This window comes from Canis lupus, chromosome 1, assembly GCF_011100685.1.
Source record: "Canis lupus familiaris isolate Mischka breed German Shepherd chromosome 1, alternate assembly UU_Cfam_GSD_1.0, whole genome shotgun sequence".
Lineage (NCBI taxonomy): Eukaryota > Metazoa > Chordata > Mammalia > Carnivora > Canidae > Canis > Canis lupus.
The window spans coordinates 99,499,723-99,518,487 of record NC_049222.1 but is presented as its reverse complement, the minus strand read 5'-3'; the positions used below and the strand labels follow the sequence as shown (position 1 = coordinate 99,518,487).

The 18,765-nt window shown below is 46.4% G+C and overlaps 1 protein-coding gene across 1 annotated transcript in view; it reads right to left on the bottom strand.

The window, feature by feature from the left end:
- The window catches only part of IPPK (inositol-pentakisphosphate 2-kinase), a 40,768-nt gene that overhangs the window by 3,478 nt on the left and 18,525 nt on the right, over window positions 1-18,765 (bottom strand). Inside the window, exons 7-11 of the mRNA XM_038527407.1 lie at window positions 17,598-17,656; window positions 17,210-17,282; window positions 15,650-15,923; window positions 14,162-14,312; window positions 13,588-13,690 (exon numbers count right to left, since the gene is read on the bottom strand). Coding sequence (XP_038383335.1) covers window positions 13,588-13,690; window positions 14,162-14,312; window positions 15,650-15,923; window positions 17,210-17,282; window positions 17,598-17,656 — 660 coding nt within the window. The remainder of the gene's footprint in view (window positions 1-13,587; window positions 13,691-14,161; window positions 14,313-15,649; window positions 15,924-17,209; window positions 17,283-17,597; window positions 17,657-18,765) is intronic.

Below are 18,765 nucleotides of genomic sequence, written 5' to 3'. Positions count from 1 at the left end.
GAGGAAGCTGGGGAACCGTGAACCCTGTCTTCAGGTTAGCAGCCTTCCAGGACCTGCAGCCCTGCTTCAAAGAGATGAGTCACCAAAACTGGGGTGAGAGGACCCCCGACTTGCTAGGGCTTCCCTGGCCCCCAGCAGAAGCAAACCCAAGATCTCCTCTGGAAGAAGACACTATCCCAGGCCTTACAAATAATTTCTAAAGAACTGTAAAATACAGTGACTGGCACACAAATTAAAATATGCAGGTATAACACATGACATGAGTGAAAATGTGCAAAAATATCCCAGTCCCAGGTCAGCAGACCTACACATGGTCCCCAACTGCTATAGGTACCAGACAGATATGCTGCTCTGGTCAAAGAATAAAAGACAAAATTAAGAATGAGAGGAGAGCTGGAGACTATAGACTATATGTGAATTCTAGAACTGAAAAAATATAAAAATCAATATTAAGAATTTAAGAGATAGTTTTAACAGATTAGGAAAAATTCAAGAGACTTGCTACACTGGAAGATAGATCCAAGGAAAAATATCCAGAATGAAGCATGTTAAGTAAAATAGCTGGAAAATACGAAGGAAACGGACAGAAATCAAATTTGAAGATGTTAATAAGGCCAAATATTTTCCAAAACTGAGTAAAGACATCAAGCCACAGACTCAAGAATGACTCTAAAAAAACAAAATCACTTTTACACATCACAAAACAAACACAAGGCTGAGTCACTAGCAGACCTACACAGAGGAGACACAAGGGTATCTTCAGACAACATCATCCCAGAGGTAAAAGCTCTGGGGTGCAGGGCCAAGCAAGAGCAACACGAGAAACATGTTGGTAAAAGGACATGGACTGTATAAACGGTAATCATCTCCTTGAGTTTAAAACAAGAGAATACACAGCAATAGGATTTAAGTCAGGGGGACAGTAAAATACACTCTAAGAATTTTCTTGTCCAAAAACAGAGTGAAGGTGCTAGAGGTCAACCGCTTGCTGCAAAGGTTAGGATAACCACTAAGAGAGAAAAAGCAAGAGACTCAGAAACTTCCAACAGACAGGAGAAATGGTGTGATAAAAAAATAATAACAATAACCTGAAAGAAAAGAAACCTAATAAAGCAGGCGGTAAAAATTAAACCCAAGTAAAAAAATATCAAACCATGATAAATGGTTAATTGCAAACACAAATATTAAAAACAGAAAAAGAGGGGATCCCTGGGTGGCTCAGCAGTTTAGCACCTGGCTTCGGCCCAGGGCGTGATCCTGAAGTCCCAGGATCGAATCCCATATCAGGCTCCTTGCACAGAGCCTACCTTTCCCTCTGCCTCTTTCTCTCTCATGAATAAATAAATAAAATTTTAAAAAAGCAAAAACAAAAAAACAAGAAAAACAAAAACAGAAAAAGATAATGCAGTGCAAATATTAACCAAAAGAACCTAGATAAGTTACACTGGTATCAAAGGAAACTTTACAGAGATAAGGGCATTGAAAATTATAAATGACACTTGAAAATGAAAATTTTTATTTACCAGAGGGTTTAACAATTACAAATTTAAGGAAGCTGATAATATAGCCTGCCTCAAAATAACTAACAGAAAATTCCATAATTATTATGTAAAACTTCAAAACATCTTCCTTTTGGAAGAAGCAGACAGTAAAATAAGGTTATAAAAGATCTGAACACATTCTGACCTAATGGGAAGATATAAAACATTGCACAACAATTTGAGAAGACACCTTTTTTCCAAGTATGCACAGAAGCATTTTTTAAATATATTGACCTTTATATATAAAACAAATTACAACATATTTCAAAGGATCAAGAGCTAATCTCAGATTTCAAAGGACCATATGGACTGTGTTCTCCCACCATAATGGAATGTTGCTAGTAGTCGATACAAAAAAGATTATGAGGGGCGCCTGGATGCCCATTTAAGGAAAAAATGATACAGTTCTTTCTTCACCTCTTCCAGAGAACCGGAAAATGAGCAAACATTCTTCATATGTTTAATGAGGCAGGCATACTGTCAATACCAAGACTTAACAAAGATATTACAAAAAATATCACCCACAAACATGTATGCAAAAAAAAAAGAAACACCTTAATTAAAATATTTGTTATTTGTATAAAAAATAAATAACCCCAAAAACCTACAACAAATAACTTAGTGGTAAAATGGTTTCTCTGAGAATGGGAATGAGACTAGATTTCTAACTGTCATAACTACATACAGCTAAGCAAACCAAAGTAAAAGGCATAAGGATTAGAAAGCAAATAATCAAATTCATAGACATATGATTCCATATAACCAAAATCCAAAAGCTCTAAGTGAATGGTTAGAATCAGTGAGTTTAGCAAGGTTGACATATAAAAGGTCAAATAGAAAAACCAATTGCATTCCTCTATATCCCAAACACTTTAAAATGAAATATAAAAATGTCTTTATTTTATCTTAGAGTGCGTGCACATGGAGGGGCAAGGGAGAGTAAATAAGGACAAAGAGACTCTCCGCTGAACAGGAAACCTGTGAGGCTCGATCCCAGCACCCTGAGATCATGACCTAAGCCCCAACCAAGAGTCAGACACTTAACCGAGCCACCCAGGGGCCCCTAAAATGAAATATTTTAAAAGAGAGGCCCCTGGTTGGCTCAGTCAGTGAAGCATCTGCCTTCAGCTCAGATCATGGTCCTGGGGTCCTGGGATGAGCCTCATGTCTGGCTCCCTGCTGAGCAGGGAGGACAGCTTCTCCGGTTCCCTCTGCCTGCTGCTGCCCCTGCTTGTGTGAGTTCTCTCTCAAAATCTTTTTTAAGAAATATTTTAGGGGCACCTGGTGGCTCAATGTTTGAGCATCTGCCTTTGGCTCAGGTCATGATCCTGTGGTCCCTGGATCAAGTCCCATATCAGGCTCCCCGCATGGAGCCTGCTTCTCCCACTGCCTGTTTCTCTGCCTCTGTGTGTGTGTTTCTCATGAATAAATAAATACGCTCTTTAAAAAATATATTTTAAAACATACCATTTATATCTAAAACCATCAAATATCTAGGAGTACATCTAATAAAATATAAGACCCCTCTAAAGAAAATCCCAGGGAATCCCAGAGGCTCAGTGGTTTAGTGCCTACCTTCCACCCAGGGCGTGATACTGGAGTCCAGGGATGGAGTCAGGCTTCCTGCATGGAGCCTGCTTCTCCCTCTGCCTGTGTCTCTGCCCCTTCTCTGTATCATGAATAAATAAAATCTTGAAAGGAAAGAAAGAGAGAGAGAAAGAGAGAGAGAAAGAAAGAAAATCCTAAAACACTTTTATTAGTTTTCAATAACACCTAAAATAATAGAAAATGCCCATGTTGGAAGACTCAATATTGTATAGTTGTTAGCTCCTGTTGTCATTTTAATGCCAAACCAATCAAAATCCCAACAGGTTTGTTACTGCTTTTCCTTGTAGAACTGAACAAGTTAATTCCAAGATCTATGTACACAAGCAAAGGTTAAGATTACAAGGAAAAGGATATTCTTGCAGAAGGTAAAAGGATTTGCTCTACTGGGTATCAAGGCTTGTTTTGACTCTAGTGATAAGGATAATTCCTGTGATTCTGGGAAAATTCCATATGAAAATAAAATAAAACCCTACCTCATGCCATACCCACCAAATGAGATAGGCAAAACAATAAAGGTTTCTTAATACCTGGAGGACCCTAAGATAGATAAAATATAAACACTTTTTTTTTTTTTTTAAAGATTTTACTTATTTATTCATGAGAGACAGAGAGACACAGGCAGAGGGAGAAGCAGGCTCCACTCAGGGAGCCCAACATGGGACTTGATCCTGGGTCTCCAGGATCAGGCTCTGGGCTGAAAGTGGCACTAAACCGCTAAGCCACCTGGGCTGTGCTGCCCAATATAAACACTTCTTAAGAAAGACATAAATTAAACTACCTTAAAATTATGAACTTCCGAATTCTTTTTTTTTAAAGGAATTTATTTATTTTTTAAAGATTTTATTTATTTATTCATGAGAGACACAGAGAGAGAGAGAGAGAGAGGCGCAGAGACACAGGCAGAGGGAGAAGCAGGTTCCATGCAAGGAGCCGGATGTGGGACTTGATCCTGGGTCTCCAGGATCACACCCCGGGCTGCAGGCAGCGCTAAACCACTGCGCCACCAGGGCTGCCCGAACTTCCGAATTCTTAAAAGTATTCCAGTGAGAGAGTAGAGTAACAAACTACAGTCAAAGACACCAGTAGCATATATATCTGACAAAGGGCTTCTATCCAGAATACATAAAGAACTCCTACAAATCAGTAAGAAAAAGAGTCATACAAAACCTGGGCAAGAGGCTTCACGCAAAACACAGATGGCCAATAAACATATGAAAGGGTGCTTAATCTCATCATCACAACAAGCCACCACTAGTCACCAGAATGGCTAAAAAAGCCACAGCCAAGTGGTGGAGAAGATGAGGAGTGATGGGAACTACTCTAGTCAGTTGTAGGGAATATAAGGAGGTAACTGTTTTGCAGTATCTCCTAAAGCTAATATGCTCAAATCTCTGGCCCAGAAATTCCACTCCTAGGAACACATCCAAGAGAAACATGTAACATGTACACCAAGAGATCTGGGTAAGAATGTTTTATAAGCAGCTTTATCCACAGCAGCCCAAAACAGAGAACCCAAACATCCATCAACAGTAACATGGATAAAGCATGGTATATCTATTCAGTGATCACTATAAAGCAATGCAAGTATAGAAATGCACACAGTAACATGAGTGAATCTTACAAACAGTATATAGAGTTGTTTTTCCTTCTTTAAAAAAAGGTAGAATTCCATATATAAAGCTCAAAAGCAAAACTAAACTCAAGAAATATAAGTCAATACAACAGTTCTTGGAAGAAAAGAAAGAGGAATAAGTAGCAGAATAACAACAGGGATTATGTTTGGCTCCCAGTGTTCTACATCCAGACATAAGTAATTCCACAAGAGTTTGCTTTGTGACACATCACTGGGCCGTGCTATATTTCACAATATAAATGGTTGAGAATAAAAGTTTAGAAAATTAAAATCCTAAATATTGGTAACAAATAGCGTTTTGGGGGGCATGCAGGAAGAGGGCCCTCAACTGTTGCAAGAAGGAACATAAATTGCCAGAATCTTTTTGGAAGGACAATACTGACAGAATCTATTATCAATCTAGCAATTTTACTTCCAATAATGTACTTCACAGATATGCCTAGGTGCATGAGGATTAAAGTACAAAAATGAGGGATCCCTGGGTGGCGCAGCGGTTTGGCGCCTGCCTTTGGCCCAGGGCACGATCCTGGAGACCCGGGATCGAATCCCACATCGGGCTCCCGGTGCATGGAGCCTGCTTCTCCCTCTGCCTGTGTCTCTGCCTCTCTCTCTCTCTCTGTGACTATCATAAATAAATAAAAAAATTTTTTAAAAAAAGTACAAAAATGGGAATGTCAACATTATTTTTAATAATAACAAATTAAAAACAATACCCAAATAAATGACAGTAACATGACCATACTACAGAGAATGTCACTTTCAGGGAATACAGAGGATTTCCAGGGGCCCTCCCACAAAACAACTAAATCCCTATAAACATACCTTTCAGGGACACTTGGAGGGCTCAATCAGTTAAGCCTCTGACTCCGGCTCAGGGTGTGATCTCAGAGGCCAGAGATTCAGCCCCACATGAAGCTCCCTGCTCAACCGGGAGTCGGCTTCTCCCTCTCCCCCTTTACCTCTCTCCCAGGTCATGCTCACTCACTCACTCTCTGTCTCTCAAATAAATAAATAAAAATCTTTTAAAAAAAAAAAAACCTTCTTTCAGTACACTTTCAGCCTGCTAAAGATAAGGGAAATCGGAAATCGCTAATTCAATCCCCTCTTCTTGCCATTCACCCCTAAAAGAGCCAAAACTAGGGTTTTGAGCAAGGAGCAAATAAGTCTCAGCTGTTCTGCAGGCAGATGTCAGTGGAAGCACTGCTTCTAGGAATAAGCCCCAGTTAGTATGGGGTCTAAACAGATTTCTCTCTTAAGCCACAGCTTAAGAAGCTCTGTATCTTCCCTAGAGGAAAGCATCTCCTATTTGGGTCCCCAGGATTCCCACAGATTAAAGACCAAACACGAACTCACAATCATGGACCACTAAAAACCCAAGCAGACAATACAGCATTGATGAATCAGCCAAAACAACACAGAAATTATCTCTGAAGTTTTATTATCTGATATCAAGTAAAGAACATGAATAGCTTCAAAGATTGTTTAAAGAAGTAAAAGATGGAATTTAAAATTGAGCAAGTAACGAGGAACTATCAAAAATACCAAGCAGATATGGAAATGGACCAAACAGAACTTTGAGAAATAAAAATATAACTACTGAAACAGGAAAAACTCAACAAACTAGCAGATTAGACACAAGTGAAGAAAGACTGCATGGATAGGAGGGCAAAACTGAAGAAATACCTAGAATGTATTACAAAAAGATGAAAAATAGGAAGTACAGTTATGATATGTGAGAAGATAAAATGAGGTTTGCTCTATATCTAGAGTCCCTGAAGAAGAGAACAGGATAATGGAGAAAATATGTGAAGAGAAAATGGCTGAGAATTTTCCAGAAATCATAGAAGATATAAATCCACAAATAGAGGAAGCACATGTTCATAGAGAGCTGCATAAATGAATACAAGGTACCCCATACCTAATCACAATGCACTAAAATGTCCAATAATGAGAACGACAAGCTCCTAAAACAGGCATAGGAAACACTCCCCTCCCGAGAAAAGGACAGTTAGAAGACCTGTCAGCAGCACACTCCCTGGTCAGATGATGTTCCACAGAATGGTTTAACACTAGGAGAAAAACACTGAACCCCTTCTTACATAGAAAAAATTTCAGGGATCCCTGGGTGGCGCAGTGGTTTAGCGCCTGCCTTTGGCCCAGGGCGCGATCCTGGAGACCCGGGATCAAATCCCACGTCAGGCTCCCGGGGCATGGAGCCTGCTTCTCCCTCTGCCTGTGTCTCTGCCTCTCTCTCTCTCTCTCTGTGACTATCATAAATAAATAAAAATTAAAAAAAAAAAAAGAAAAGAAAAAATTTCAATACTGTGGAGAATTATAAACATATCCAGATAAACAGAGTGTAGAATTTTCCAAAAGACTTTCACTACGTTACTAATGTAATTTCTAAAGGGTTTACTTGAAGAAGAGAAAAACCAGATTTTAGGCCAATAAATTCTACAACTTAGATAAAAGAGACAAATTCCTAAAAAGACACAAACTATCAGAACTGACTCAAGAAGAAATAGACAATATCATCAAATCTCTAACAAATAAGGAGACTGAACTGGGCATCAAAACACCAACTACAAAGCTAGGTGGAGGTGCAGGTGGCATCACCATTGAATTCTATCAAATATTGAAAGAAAAATTAACATCAGTCATTCTCAAACCCCTCCAGAAAGTGAGAGGCTACAACATTTCCTAGATCACTTGACAATGCCAGTATTACCTGATACCAAAACCAAATGCAAACTCCAAACTGGTATCTCTTATGAATACGGATGCAATAATCCTCAACAATATAACAGCAAATTCAATCTAGCAACATACACAAAAGATCATATGCCATGACCAAGTGAAAATTATACCAGGAATGTGAGGTTGGTTTTAACATCCAAAAACAAAGTAATATTATGCCCTGTCTACCAAAAAAATAAACACAATAATCTCAGTTGCTGCAGAAAAGACATTTAATAAACTCTAACATCATGGGATCCCTGGGTGGCACAGCGGTTTGGCGCCTGCCTTTGGCCCAGGGCGCAATCCTGGAGACCCGGGATCGAATCCCACGTCGGGCTCCCGGTGCATGGAGCCTGCTTCTCCCTCTGCCTGTGTCTCTGCCTCATTCTCTCTCTCTCTCTCTCTCTGTGACTATCACAAATAAATAAAAATTTAAAAAAAATTAAAAAAAATAAACTCTAACATCCTTTCTGATAAAAACACTCAACAAAATAGGAAAAGAAGGTACCCTTTTTTTTTTTTTTCATTTTTAAAGAAGGTACCTTCTTCAACCTGATAAGGGATATCTGTGAAAAACCCACAGCTAACATTATATATACATAATGATGAAAGACTGAACACTGTCCCAACAAGACTAGGAACAGATTAGAGACGCCTGTTCTTGCAACATCTATTCCACACTATACTAAAGATTCTAGCAAGGGCAGCTATGCAGGAAAAAAACTTAAAAGGCATCTAAATTGGAAACGGAGAAAATTTTCTTCATGCTCACTCAGATGACCTTATGTAGAGAGAATTCTAAGGAATCTACTAAAAATCTGTCAGAACTAATAAAGGAATTCAGCAAGGTTGCAAGCTGCAAGATCACTATACAAAATTAAACTGTATCTCTATACACTTGCAACAATGAATCAGAAAAGAGAATTAAGAAAAATACATTTACAACATCAAGAAAAATAAAACTTAGGAATAAACTCAAAGTACAAAATGCAAGCTCTAAAAACTACAAATGATGGTTGAAAGAAAATCAAATATCTAAATACATTGAAAAAGATCCCATGTTAACAAATTGGAAGACTTGCTATTGTAATGATGGCCATTCTAACCAAAGTGATCTACAGTTTCACCACAACCCCTGTCACCATCCCAGCTGGCTTCTCTGTAGAAACTGGTGTGCTGATTCTAAGATTCATATAGAATCACCACCAGGGGCTCCAAATAGCAAAAACAATCTTGAAAAAAAGAATAGCAAAATTGGACAACTTACACTTCCCAATTTCAAAACTTACTAAAAAGCAATAGTAACCCAGACATAAATATAAACATGTAAGTCAAAGTATAAACACAAACAAACAAAAGTATAAACACAACATATAGATCAAAGGAACAAGACTGAGCATTCAGAAATAAACCCATATATCTATTGTCAACTGATTTGAACAGGGGTGCCAAGACCATTCTGTGGGGGAAAAAAAATAAGTCTTTTCAACAAATGTTGCTGGCACAACTGGACATTCACATGCCAAGAATGAAGCTGGAACCCTACATCAAATCATGTACAAATATTAACTCAGAATGGACCCAAGAATTAACATAAGAGATTAAACTATAAAACTCTTTGAAGAGGGGTGCCTGGGTGGCTCAATGGCTGAGCATCTGCCTTTGGCTCAGGATGTGATCCTATAAGGAGCCTGCTTCTCCCTCTGCCTGTGTCTCTGTCTCTTTCTCTGTCTCTCATGAATAAATAAATAAAATCTTTAACAACAACATCAAAAAGAATTTAGAAGAAAACAGGAAAATATTCATGAGTTTGGATTTAGCAATGGATTCTTAGCTATTACAGCAAAAGCATGACTACAAGAAAAAAATGGATAAATTAAACATCAAAATCAAAACCATTTTTGTATCAAGGGGCATTTTCAGAAAGTAAAAAGACAACAGAATGAAGAAAATTATTTGCATATCATATCTGATAAGGGTCTACTACCCACAGTACACAGAATTTTTTTTTTTTAGATGTTATTTATTTATTCATGAGAGAGACAGAGAGGCAGAGACACAGACAGAGGGAGAAGCAGGCTCCCTGTAGGGAGCCTGATGTGGAACTCGATCCCAAGACCCCGGGATCACACCCTGAGCCAAAGGCAGATGCTCAACTCTAAGCCACCCAGGTATCCCTGTGTACAGAATTCTTATAGCTCAACAAGACAAATTACATCATTAAAAGTGAGGCAAACCCTCACACATTGCTGGTGGGGACATAAAATGAGACAGCCAGTCTGGAACTGTCTGGCAAATCCCAATAAAATTAAACATATGTTACCATTTCACCCAGCAATTCCACTCCTAAGTATTACCTGAGAAAAGTAAAAATATGCACACAACGATTTGTACCCTAATATTTACAGCAGTGTTATTCATAATCTACAAAATGTCCATCAATAATAAATGGGGGCAGCCCGGGTGGCTCAGCAGTTTAGCACTGCCTTCGGCCCAGGGCATGATCCTGGAGACCAGGGATCGATTCCCACGTCGGGCTCCCTACATGGAGCCTGCTTCTCCCTCTGCCTGTGTCTTTGCCTCTCTCTCTCTCTCTGTGTCTCATGAGTAAATAAATAAAAAATTTTAAAAATAATAATAATAAATGGATAAAATGTATCTACAGAATGGAGTACTCTCCAGCTGTAAAAAGGAATGAAATATAGATACATGATGCTATGAAGCAGATGGACCTGGAAAACATGCTAAGTGAAGGAGGCCAGTCATAAGTTATATCTTAATAAAGCTGTTACAGAAAAAAGAGGAAACAGGAAAGATCAGAGATGCAAGAACGTTGGGCAAAGATACGAGTAAGCAATTCTGTGAACTGCGATTTTAGAGAACAAGACAAGAGGAATCGAGACCACAGCTGCACAAGAGGTGGGAGAGAAGTGGCAAGGACGTAGCTCCTCCCCTGGAGGTCCACGTGGTGCTATGTCACCAATTAGCATCAGACTCGGAAGGCGCAGAGCAGGCTAGAAAAGTCAGCACCACAGGGAAAGGAATAGCATGCAGCTTCCCAAGCAGCAGGGCAACACATGACATGAAAGCTAAAAGGCGGGGCAGCCCCCGGTTGGCGCAGCGGTTTAGCGCTGCCTGCAGTCTGGGGTGTGATCCTGGAGATCCAGGATTGAGTCCCACATCGGGCTCCTTGCATGGAGCCTGCTTCTCCCTCTGCCTGTGTCTCTGCCTCTCTCTCTCTGTTTGTCTCTCATGAATAAATAAATAAAATCTTAAGGAAAACCAAAACTTTCCTTAAAAAAAAAAAAAAAGAAAGCTAAAAGGGTCAGGCGCTGGGGGCTCCGTCAGCTGAACGTCTGTCTTGGGCTTGGGTCACGATCTTGGGGCGCATGGGGCTCTCTGCTCAGCAGGGCATCTGCATCTCCCTCCCCCTGCCCTTCCTCCCTATTCACATGCACTCTGTCAAATAAACAAAATCTTTAGGAAAAAACTGACAAGCAAAAGCACAGAGGTCAGGAAACTCTAGGCCAGGGGCCTACTGCACCTCGCACCTGTTTCTGTGAAGTTTTACTAGAACGCAGCTGCTCTCGTTCGGTGTGCCCATGGCTACAAGTGCAAGCAGGTGCAACAAAAGGCCAGCTGATCTGCACAGTCTTGAGTGTCTGCCCTTTAGAGAACAAGCCCATGGACTCCGGATTCCACACACCAGGGGGCCAGGGTCTCCCTGGGTGGCAGTAAATAAAGGCAGCGACCCCTCCTCAGAGCTACAGGGCTTCTTTCAACAAGCCCTTGAAAGAATGAAGTCTGTAGCCTCAGAATGTTCTCACCCTGCTCCACCGCTTCCCTTCACAATCACCCTCCTCAGAATCCAACCCCCAGAGCCTAAGTCCCCAAAACAGAGAGGTGGCGGCTGGCATCCCCAAACAGACACCTCCAGCCGCTAGTGAGCGATGCAGAGAATGGGGCCGTCCCCCAGAGAGGCGGGGGGGGGGGGGGGGGTGCCTAGAAACACATGGCTGACCATGGAGACGTACCACCTCGGTCATGGCAGGTTCACGTGCAGGGGGGTGACAAATAACGCAGATCCTGAGGACCCCGTACCGAGCCTCCCCCAATGGTGACATCTTGGAAAAACTACAGTGACACTGCTCCACTCTGTGACCTTAGTCCAGTCCGTGTGCACACACATGGGTGTGGTCACATGTAGGCCCACATGCACCACCACAGGGAGGCGGAGCACTGTCACCACCTGAATGCCCCAGGCTGGCCTGGTGGAGCCATACCCGCCCTCCTCCCACCCCCCCACCAACCAGAGCCACCGCTCACCACTCTCATGTCAAGAATGTCATAGAAACAGTCCTAGTGTGTGAGATTCTGGGACTGGTTTTGTCACCTTGCACAGTTCCCTGGAGACCCAGCCAGGCCATCTGTTGCTCAGCACGGCCTGTGTATGCAACCTGCTGTGGGCTGCCTTGTGGACCACCTGCTGCTGGACACGGGCTGTGCCCAGTGCTCAGGGCTGTGAGCGTGAGCAGTCCCCTCTCCGCGGCCCAGGCCCAGGAGTGAGGCCGGTGGGTAGGGCATTTGCAGGTGGCAGGTGAGAGGCTGCCACTGCTTCCCCAGGTGACTTCCTCCCTGCCCCCAGCAGGGATGAGTTAGCCGTCTCTGTGCCTGCACTAGCCCAGCCTGGTGCTCACTTTATGCACTCTGGTCAGCGTAAGGACTGCCTGAGTCCCTCACCAAAGATTAGGTTTACATATGAGGTTAAAAACAGAAATAAAAAAATAATCCGTGTTTATCTCGTAGCAATTCTGAAACCTAGAGAAACGTACATAAAAGAAGTCAAACACCCGCTTCTGTGGAAAATGGCAGCAGTGGGTTACCTGGTCCTCAATCCCTGTGCCCAAGCCGCAGACAACATGGGAGATTCTGTGGCTCTACTCTGGTGCAAGGACTCCATGTGTGGCTGCCTCCTGCCCTGAGTGCCTCAGGGCATGGCCCCCAACCTCCTCTATCCTCTTCCTTGGCACCACAACAGCCCCGGAAGAGGAAGCAACCAACGCCCAGTGGGGACCAGACAAAGGTGGGGGCCGGCAGGCAAGCCTAGGGCTGCAGGCAGCCACCCCCTCGCACAGAGACAGCCTCTGGGCAGCGCACCACCCGTGCCGCGCTCCAAACCCGGACAGCCCGGGGTGGCCTGCGATCTCCCTCCTACTGACATTTTTAAACGCAAATCATAAATGGCAGAACAGTATCAGCTATCAGAATATTTTTTAAACCAATGTGTGACAATCCCTGCCTCCAGGAGGACAAAGCACAAAACCTCAGGAGCAGCAGCTAAAGGAAATGTGGGGTGTCTGCAGCCACCGCAGTGAGAGAGACAAGTGCCCTGGTTCTCTCAGGGCAACGTCGAGGGTCCTGCTGACCCGACAGTGGCTATTTCCACACTCACAGTGGAGGAAACACTGAATTTCAGTCAGAGGCAAGTGAAAATTAAGATGCAGTTTTCTTGCTCTCCATGTCCCAGGAACCTTGATCCCCCTCGGGGCAGGGCTAGGCCTGGGTTCGGTGGGGAGCCCCAGTGGGGGCTGCAGGGGGAGGGACATACATGGGGGAAGGAAATCTTCCTCTCCTGAAAGCTGAGGTGTGGGTCACCACCACCCGGGCCCCTGCAAAAACGCCACTGTGGAACTCCCCAGGGTTTGTGTGGTAAACCTCAGAAGCCGGGAAGGGAAGCGACGCATCCTGGGAAAGCTCCAAGTCTGCGTTAAATCAGAACCTATGGGGATCCCTGGGTGGCGCAGCGGTTTGGCGCCTGCCTTTGGCCCAGGGCGGGATCCTGGAGACCCGGGATCGAATCCCACGTCAGGCTCCCCGTGCATGAAGCCTGTTTCTCCCTCTGCCTATGTCTCTGCCTCTCTTTCTCTCTCTGTGTGACTATCATAAATAAATAAAAAAAATAAAAAATAAAAAAAGAATAAATAAATAAATAAATAAATAAATAAATAAATAAATCAATCAATCAGAGCCTATGGAGCACAAGTGTTTCCAGAAGGGTTGGCCCACCTTCGTCAGCGCAAAGGCCACCGTCCCGTCATCCTCAGTGGAAAGATCAAGCAGCTTCTGGTAAAACGCGTCATCATAAGGCCCATCTATTTGCAACATTTTTCTGAAGGAGAAAGCACAAAAAACCAGATGGCAGAGCTGCCTGGAGAGGGTTTCTTAAACGGCTAACAATTCAACAATCGCACCCCTGCCTTTAAACATCTAAAAATCCACATCTTCCTAACACTAGGCTTTGTCTGAAGCAAGAGTTTTAAAAGAGCAAGAGCACAACAGGAGCCTAGGCTGTGTCACCTAGGCATCCAGGCCAGAGGCACAGGGAGCAGGGGGCGGAGGGGGGTGCAGACTGGGGGACACCACAGCCGGCCCCATGCCTGTGGCCCCTGCGACCGCAGGACCCTGTCCAGGAAGGCCCGCCAGCCAGGGCAGGAGCTGCTGGTCAGCTGTGGAGCAGCACTGCCCCCTGCAGGCTCAGCCGACACAGGACAGGGTCGGGTCTTCATAGGAGCAGAGTCCGGGGCAGGGCAGGTGGTCTTCCTGCTGGGATGACCCAGGATGCTCAGAGCCCGGGCCTCACCTCTGCTCAGGGAACTCCTCCAGGTACCGCTCGACCCGCCGGTACAGGGGGTAGAGGCCTTCGATGTCCAGCAAGTCCAACATCTGCACCTGGAGGGTTTTGTACAGAAGACAGCCCTTCGGTAACCCCGAGCACTCCGGGCTGTTTTTTCCTACCAAGAACATCAGGAAAACAAGAGGTTTACGGTCAAGGACCGAAGGAAGCCTGGGCATGGGCCGCACCTGCCTCACGGAGCTGCTGGGGTGCCAGGCCAGGCGCCAGACACAGCAAGGGACCTGCGTGTCTGTGCACTTCTCATGGTCAAACATCAGCCCCAACCTCCGTGCCTCGACGGCCCTCTGCCTACGCAAGCAAGCCAGGCATGAAGTGTAAAATCACAAGCACATCCTCCCCTGCAAGGCCGTGTCTGCGGAGCCCAGGGTCACACAGGACAGTGGGCAGAACCGCCCAACATGCCACGGCAGGGCAGTCAGCACAGGGTTAGTAGGGCACCAGGGCATCCGTGAGTCCTGGCCCCTCTCCCCTCAAGGGGAGACACTCTGACCTCTGACATCCCACTGCTGGCAGGACCCACTTGGCCACACGACCACGTGAGAGCACAGACCCATGGGGGACCAACGCGGAATGCCTACCTCATCATCAGTAAAAATTCAAGAACTACAACTGTGGACACACATTTGGTAATTAGGCCAAAATACCAGGTTCCAGGGTGGCTGTGTGGCCTCAGACACACTCCAGGGTCCTGCTGACGCCACATGTCCAGGAGGGGCCAGGGGAGCAGTCCCTGGGGCTCTCCACACCCACCACATGCTGCCATCTGCTCAGAAGCCCAAATGTGGGCATAATTCCACAATTTTCTGAAATGATCACGTATCACTTTTTCAAGAAAAAGGCTAAAAAATGTGTTTGAGAACAACTCGCAGGAGCAGCAGACGGCTGGTGCCATGCAGTCCCGGGGTAACTGCTTGGCCAGTACAGCAGCACCCACACTGTGCAGGAACAGGCTGCTGCCCTCGTGCCACCCCATGGGGCCTTCAACCCAAAACAGGAATGAGGAGCGTTCCTCGTCGGTGCCGAAGGAGGTCCTGACTCGGCTCCCGTGCACAGGCCACAGGCAGCCCAGGGACAACAAGGAGCCCGAGAACACTCAGCACAAACCCAGGTGGGCCGCCGAGCTGCCTCTAAGCTGGGACACCCCACCCTGGGGCCTGGAGCTGCAGGCCCCCAGGAGATACTCCCCTGCAGGGTGGCCAGGCAGGCCCACAGGCCAGTGGGGAGGTACTCAGCAAACTACAGGGACACACAGACACAGGGTGGTGTTTTGGGGGAGGCCCCAGATCCCCAGGGAAGGTGAGGCAGGAGCGTCCCCAGCAGGGTGGCCGCAGGGAGGCCCTGATGGCCCAAGCTGCTCCCGTGAGAGCTCCGTGAGGCCAGGCAGGACCCTGGCAGGTACCCCCCATCCCCCAGAGCCCTCCCCGCCCGGCCTACCTTGGCGGCTCCTGCTGAAAGGGCTGGCTTCACAGACACGGGGACCCCGTAGCCCAGGCCCCCGCCACAGGGTCCCTGCCCGGCCCTTGTCGGAGCCGCTCAGCAGCACCCGGGTGATGACGTGCACCAGGTCCCGGATCACAGCCCTCGTGCAGTGGGACCCGCCAGCCAGGCCGTTAGAAGGGAAGAAAAAGGGCTTCAGGTGGTGTGCGAGCTCCGTCCAGTCAGCCACAGGGCTGCGGGCATCTGTGCAGCCATAGATCAGCTCACCATTCTTCAAGAGGAGAGACAGGGACCCGTCACCCCCATGGCCATGCCCACTGTGCAGGATGGGTGCCTGTCTGGGCCCTGCACACCATGACCCTCCAGGGAAACTGCCCCCATGCGCACTGCATCGCTGACCAACGTGGAAAAGAACAAAGGAAAGAGAACCTCAGGCAAGCACCACCCGAAGCCCAAACCCCAGAAGACTCATGCCTGGTATTCAAGGAGCCCCGTGACCCCCGTGCTCTCCGAAGACAGGGTCAGCATGACCCTGAGTGAGTAGTCAGGGGCACCTGTATCTGGGGACCTCTGTCCTTCCTGCAGGCGGAGAGGCCACCCATGTTGTCAGTGTGGATAGCCTCATCCCCAAGACCATCACTGCCTTTAAACCATGTCCAGCAAAGAAACTCTCATGGCGCCAACATTCCCAGGGCAGCAAGCAGGGACCCCTGGGGGGCTGTCCTATAACCCCTCGGGGCCTGATCCCTGCACGCTGAGCAGCAGCCACCCCCAGGTGTGACCAACTCCTTGTCCCCTGGTTCCCTTACCTGAAAGATGAGGTCAACAACCTCAGGACAGTCCAGGTCCCTCAACACTCAGCCTGTAGCTGTCCCCCGTGGGGCAGGACTTCCCTCCTAACCCTTCTCAAGTCACAGGCCATGCTGGGCAGCCCCAGGAGGCCAGAAAGCATGGCACCCTACCCACCCTGTCAGGGACACAACCCTGGAGCACCGCCTCTGGTCCTGACCAGGCCGTCAGTGGCCTCAAGAGGGAGCCTGAGCCAGCTGCGGGGACAGAGGATGAGCCTGCCCTGTCCCCAGGTAGCACACAACATGTCAGTCCACAAAGTGTGTACTGGGCCCTCCTCATACCTCTGGGTCCTAGGATCCAGGAGCATGTGTGATGCCCCCACTGCCCCACTTGGGTCTCCGGTCACGTCAGAGCAAGAGGCACACGACTTGGGTGTCTGACGACCATGAGGCCCAGGAAAACCATCACAAGACCACTGACCCAAGATGGGCCTTTGGCAGGAAGGCGGCACACGAAAGGGCGAGCAGGAGCTCTAGGGCCGAGGCAGGGGGGCGGGGCCAGGCCATGTGCTAGCAGGACCAGGCACCGGAGGCTGCCACCAAGAGAGGGGCCAGGGCTAGGCCTGCGGTCTGGGGCAGGAGACACCGCAGCCCCCATGCAGTGGCGGCAACCCCCCCCGCCGCCCCCAGGCCTGTGAGGCTGAGGGACTGGACGGCGAGGCCCCTTCTCACCCACATCTCAAATCCATGGAAACACAACTCTTACCTTAAATATCTTTAAGTTGTTCTGGGCCTCATGCAACAAGCTCTTCAAGGCAAAGTGCATCCTCTGCTTATTTCTAAAAGGAGAAGACACTGCTAATAGAATCACATGCAGTCTTTGCTTTCACCAGCCCACAGCTCAGGGGACGGGACGTGCTGCTGGGAGCCTAAGAGGAACCTCAGGCTCTGTGGGCTAAGGAGCCATCTTAGTGGGGGAGGCCGCCCATCACTGCCCCCAAACCCCTCCACTCCCCAGCTGCTGCCTCCCACAGCTCACCTGTGGGAGCCAAGAGCCCGGAGCTCTGCCCAGGGCCCTAGACACCAGCAGGAGAGGGCCCCGCTCCCTGTACCCCACCCCCCAGAGGTGGCACTACCAAGGTGTGCTCTCTTACCCTGAGTAGAGATCAAGGGGACAGTATTTGCTTATCTGCTTCCACTTCCCAGTTTCCACCTGTTAAAGCAGCAAGTGGAGTAAATGACTGATGGGCAGCACTGGGCAAACGCCTCCGTGAGCTGACAGGGTGCTGAGGGGCCCAGCAGAAGCCACAGCCGCAGCCAGGGCTTCACCCCAAACTCAGGAGCTCTAGCCCCACTCTCCACAGGAGCAGGGAAGCTGGCAGCAGGGACCTTCTCAAAATGACACAGCTAAATTATGGTAATCAGATGAACAAATCTTTAAAGTTGCAATATTCATGAAGAGGAGAGTGTGGCTAACAAATAATTTCATATTTTCAGAGAGAAGATAAATTGGCACAACCTTTTGAAAGTTAACCTGCTGGTTTCCATCAAATTTTAAATGTGGGTACCCCCTGACTTGGCAAATCTCTGAGGAGTCACAAGATCAAGGATGTTCACTGCAGCTTGACTCTAATAGCGAGATCTGGAAACAACTTGGCAGCACATCTGCTCCATGGACCAGAACATAGAAAGCCACATGCTGGGCAGCCCAGGTGGCTCAGTGGTTTAGCACTGCCTTTGGCCCAGGGCCTGATCCTGAAGACCCGGGATCGAGTCCCACGTCAGGCTCCCTGCATGGAGCCTGATTCTCCCTCTGCCTGTGTCTCTGCCTCTTTCTCTCTCTCTCTCTCTCATGAATAAATAAAATCCTAAAAAAAAAAAAAAAAAAAAAGGCGGCCATATGCTAAATGAAGGAATGAATAAATGATAGCCAGCTACTTACAGGAAAAAGACAAAATGAAAAATCACCAACATTTACTCAAGGAAAAAAGCAATTTGTATAAGTGGAAATGATGTTACTTTGCTTAAAAAAAAAAAAAACTGTCTCCATATGTGCATATATCCAAATATATGTTGAAAAAGCCTTGAAGGATACACAATAGTCCTCAAGGATTAGTTAAGTGAAAAAAGCAATTAACAAAACAACATATAGTGAGACCCCGTATTTGCTTTATAAAAGTATGTGTCCATGCACACATAAGTACACGCTAGAATACACATGGGAAAAAGCATCATCTCATTTCCAGCTGGGTAACATGTATATTTATGTTGACAGAGAGAGAAGTCTGGAAGGATGTGGAAACTGACTGGGTTACCTCTGGG